We start from the raw sequence: 3,273 nt of genomic DNA, 5'->3' as shown, positions 1-3,273 counted from the left end.
CTTACCTGTACAAATACAGAAAATTGTATTTAGTGTTCTTCTTAACTACAGCTCACGACACATAAAGTATGACTACCTCCCACATCCTACTTTTTTCACTGTAGGTGCGTTAGACGTCCAACGTCAAATCATCTGACAAAAGCTTAGCCTTCTCGCGCTCTGATCCATCAACACGTGTTGGCGAATCATTAAATTTGGCTACCGTGTACGTGGCGCAAAGACACCCGAAGACGATTCCGATGACAACACCTCCAATCACGTCAGTTGGATGATGTCTAAAGTCTGAGGTTCGGGTGGCCGCACCCCAGCAGGATACGATCACCATGAAAAGGACAGGCAAGAACGTGAAAGCGAAGGATTGCCCGTGGTTGGTGCTTCTGAGAGCGATGATCCAAGTACAACTCGTGAAAACGGCGGCGGCAAACATGAAAGAGGCGTGGCCACTGGGGAAACTCCGTCGACCGTCCAACAAGCGAACACGATTTTTCGTTGTACAGACCGGCACTGCTGGGAGGGATGCCATATCAATGTCGGGGTACTCCTCGAAACACCGCGCAAGGAAGTCGGGTCGAAGCCGTCCGTACGCGTACTTGATGATCAAAACCGTGAACTGGGAGGACAACGCACTCGTCGCGAACCCAATGACAAGTCGGAGAACCTTTTGAGTTGAAAGTCTTTTCGTCCCAAGCAGTCCCAAGGTCAAGACGACAAACGGCAGCGTATAAAACACCGCCGCGGGCCCGGGCGGCAACGTGTCTGGGGACAGTGGAAACGAGTAGCTGTACCATTCATACGGGTCCAACACCGGTCTCACGAAGGGAGGCAGCTTGTAAATGATGCGGAGAGGCAAGCATGCTGCCACCAACAAAGCTACGTCCACAAAGAAGTAGTTCATGCTACTGCACACGAGAGTTCGCTCCCTCGAAACGCGCCAAATCCTTGTGCTTCTGGACTAGACCTGACATGACACTGTGAAGGCAACACAGTTGATAATGGGAAGAATGCAACGTGCGAAATGAAGGGCGGAACACAGACGTAGAGTGCTCGCGAGCGGGAGCCCAAGAAGATCGCCTTCTCATGTGATGTGAAAAATACAGATTTCCCGACACATGTCTGGACATGGCGAGTTGATGGATGAAGAGCCTCCCTATGGCACCGACTTGCAACCCCGAGACGTGAGTGACTTCGTCGAATCGTATCGAACTCCTAAGATTTCACCCGAGGGGCCCGAATGTGAACCTCCCCAGGAGGAGCCCCCCAAGCACCCTTACTGCATGCCCGTGTTCCACGAGGACACTCCAGTGGATGGCCCGCGAATTGGAGAGTTCCTGTTTTTGGTAGCACAGCATTTCTTAGGCCGATTTCAACACTACAATCCTACTGGCTCCGCGTCGAGTCCGAGCATTGCTACAGTGCATGGACAGCTGAAGGCTACGGTCAACACCCAGCACCTCCACACAATAGAGTCTCTGGAGGAGCTGCCGGCACCCTCGCCACTAACTGTGCTCAAGCAGCTAAGTGAGGACGGTACCCTGCCAGCGAACGCACATGACAACTGTATTCAGGAGTACAAGGAGACCTATAAACTGTGGGAGGACCACATTGAACGCTACGGCTGCAGTGGAATGTCGGTCTCGGACCGATTACCGCTGTCTGTGTTGCGTTCAATCCTGCTATTCTGTCCAGAGACTATATTTGAAGACCTTTCACGCACCAGCGTTGCGGGTGACGTTGAGGCCGTCTTCCTTGACCTTTGCGTAGAGTCGCACATTCCTCCCGCTGTCGCGGAGAAGCTCACAACCTACGCTCTAAGAAACAGGAATGTCGACCTCGACGCCAGCAAACTCTCATCCGAAATTGGACTCGGATTTCTAGCGCGGGACTCCGGTGGGGCCCAAGAGGAGGCTTCGGGCATTATCAACTTCCAGGTGATCACTAACGATCGCAAGCCTCTTTCGCTGATACAGCTGGCCACCCTGAAGAACATTTTCAGTCGCCAGCTGCCGAAGATGCCACGAGAGTACATCGCTCGTTTGGTCTTCGACAGGAATCACAAATCCTTCTGTTTGGTTAAGGGACAACGAGTGGTTGGAGGGGTCTGTTATAGACCCTTTTCTGAGAGAAGGTTTGCGGAGATCGCCTTTCTAGCTGTTACGTCCACTGAGCAGGTGAAGGGCTACGGCACGCGATTGATGAACCGGTTGAAGGAGCACGTCAAGCAGGAGGGCATCGAGTACTTCCTGACCTATGCAGACAACTTTGCTGTGGGGTACTTCCGCAAGCAAGGATTCACCGATCTGTTGAGCATGCCTAAAGAAAGATGGCACGGGTGTATCAAAGACTACGATGGTGGAACGCTCATGGAATGCTACATATCTCGCCATGTGGACCATCTGGGGATAGGAGAGATGCTGGGAAGGCAGAAGGAGACCGTCAGACGCCATTTAACACAGATGCTCTTCCTTCGTCGTGGGTTGCTGGAAGGCCGACAACCCTCGGAGATCCTGGAGGACATGACCCCAGAAGCCCTAGCTACGTTCGACGCCTTTCCCACGTATCCTGGTTTGACGAATTTCGAATGGCGGGAGGGGACTCTGGAACACATAGAAAATATTCCTGGCATGAAGGAAATTGGTTGGACGTTGGAGAGTGCTAGAGCGCACCTGCAGGCTGAAGCTACGATAAAAGCCAAAGAAAGGTCCATGTCTCTGAGTGAGCAAATTCTGGCCTTAGTGGAGCAAGCGAACAAACACGAAGCTGCTTGGCCCTTCAAGAAGCCTGTCTCTCCGGATGAGGCCCCTGATTACCACGAAGTCATCAAGAACCCCATGGACCTGCAGACAGTGAAGCGAAAGGCCAAGGACAAGCAATACCCGAAACCACAGGCTTTCCTCCAAGACATGATGCTCATTTTCGACAACTGCCGTTTCTACAATCGCGAGGACACAATCTATTACAAGTACGCGAACACCCTGCAGAAGTTCATCATCCCCAAGATCGATGCCCTCATCCTTTCCTACCAGAACCCGAACGCCTATGCTGGCGTGCTCTGATAAGCAACAAGCTTATGTACAACCTCAACAACAAAATTAAAAAACAGCCCACCCCATTCGTTATATGTAAGATGAAGACCTTCGCGTTCATTACCGCGACCTATGCTTTGGTATGTGAGAGATCGGAGAAGACCTCTTTCGATGTGGAGGACTGCAATGAGACATTCGGTTGCCAGCTCGACGGCGATGTGTGTGCACCGGCCACCCCCTGTGCAGGGGC

At 52.2% G+C, this 3,273-nt stretch overlaps 2 protein-coding genes across 2 annotated transcripts; one reads left to right on the top strand and one right to left on the bottom strand.

Annotated features, from left to right (window-relative positions):
* Window positions 1-109: 109 nt before the first annotated feature.
* KVP18_004616 (uncharacterized protein) lies at window positions 110-895 on the bottom strand (the record flags this gene model as incomplete). Its single annotated transcript, XM_067957412.1, has 1 exon — window positions 110-895. One exon carries the CDS (start codon window positions 893-895, stop codon window positions 110-112), a length of 786 nt encoding a protein of 261 aa, XP_067810943.1.
* A 214-nt stretch (window positions 896-1,109) lies between these two features.
* Window positions 1,110-3,053, top strand: KVP18_004615 (uncharacterized protein; the record flags this gene model as incomplete). Its single annotated transcript, XM_067957411.1, has 1 exon — window positions 1,110-3,053. The coding sequence occupies one exon, from the start codon at window positions 1,110-1,112 to the stop codon at window positions 3,051-3,053; it is 1,944 nt and encodes a 647-aa protein (XP_067810942.1).
* Between the last annotated feature and the right edge of the window lie 220 nt (window positions 3,054-3,273).

Source organism: the organism of the source record quoted next (genome assembly GCF_019968955.1).
Source record: "MAG: Porospora cf. gigantea A chromosome Unknown PgA_NODE_2573_length_3377_cov_368.137, whole genome shotgun sequence".
NCBI lineage: Eukaryota > Apicomplexa > Conoidasida > Eugregarinorida > Porosporidae > Porospora > Porospora cf. gigantea A.
This window is presented reverse-complemented; position numbering and strand designations above follow the sequence as displayed.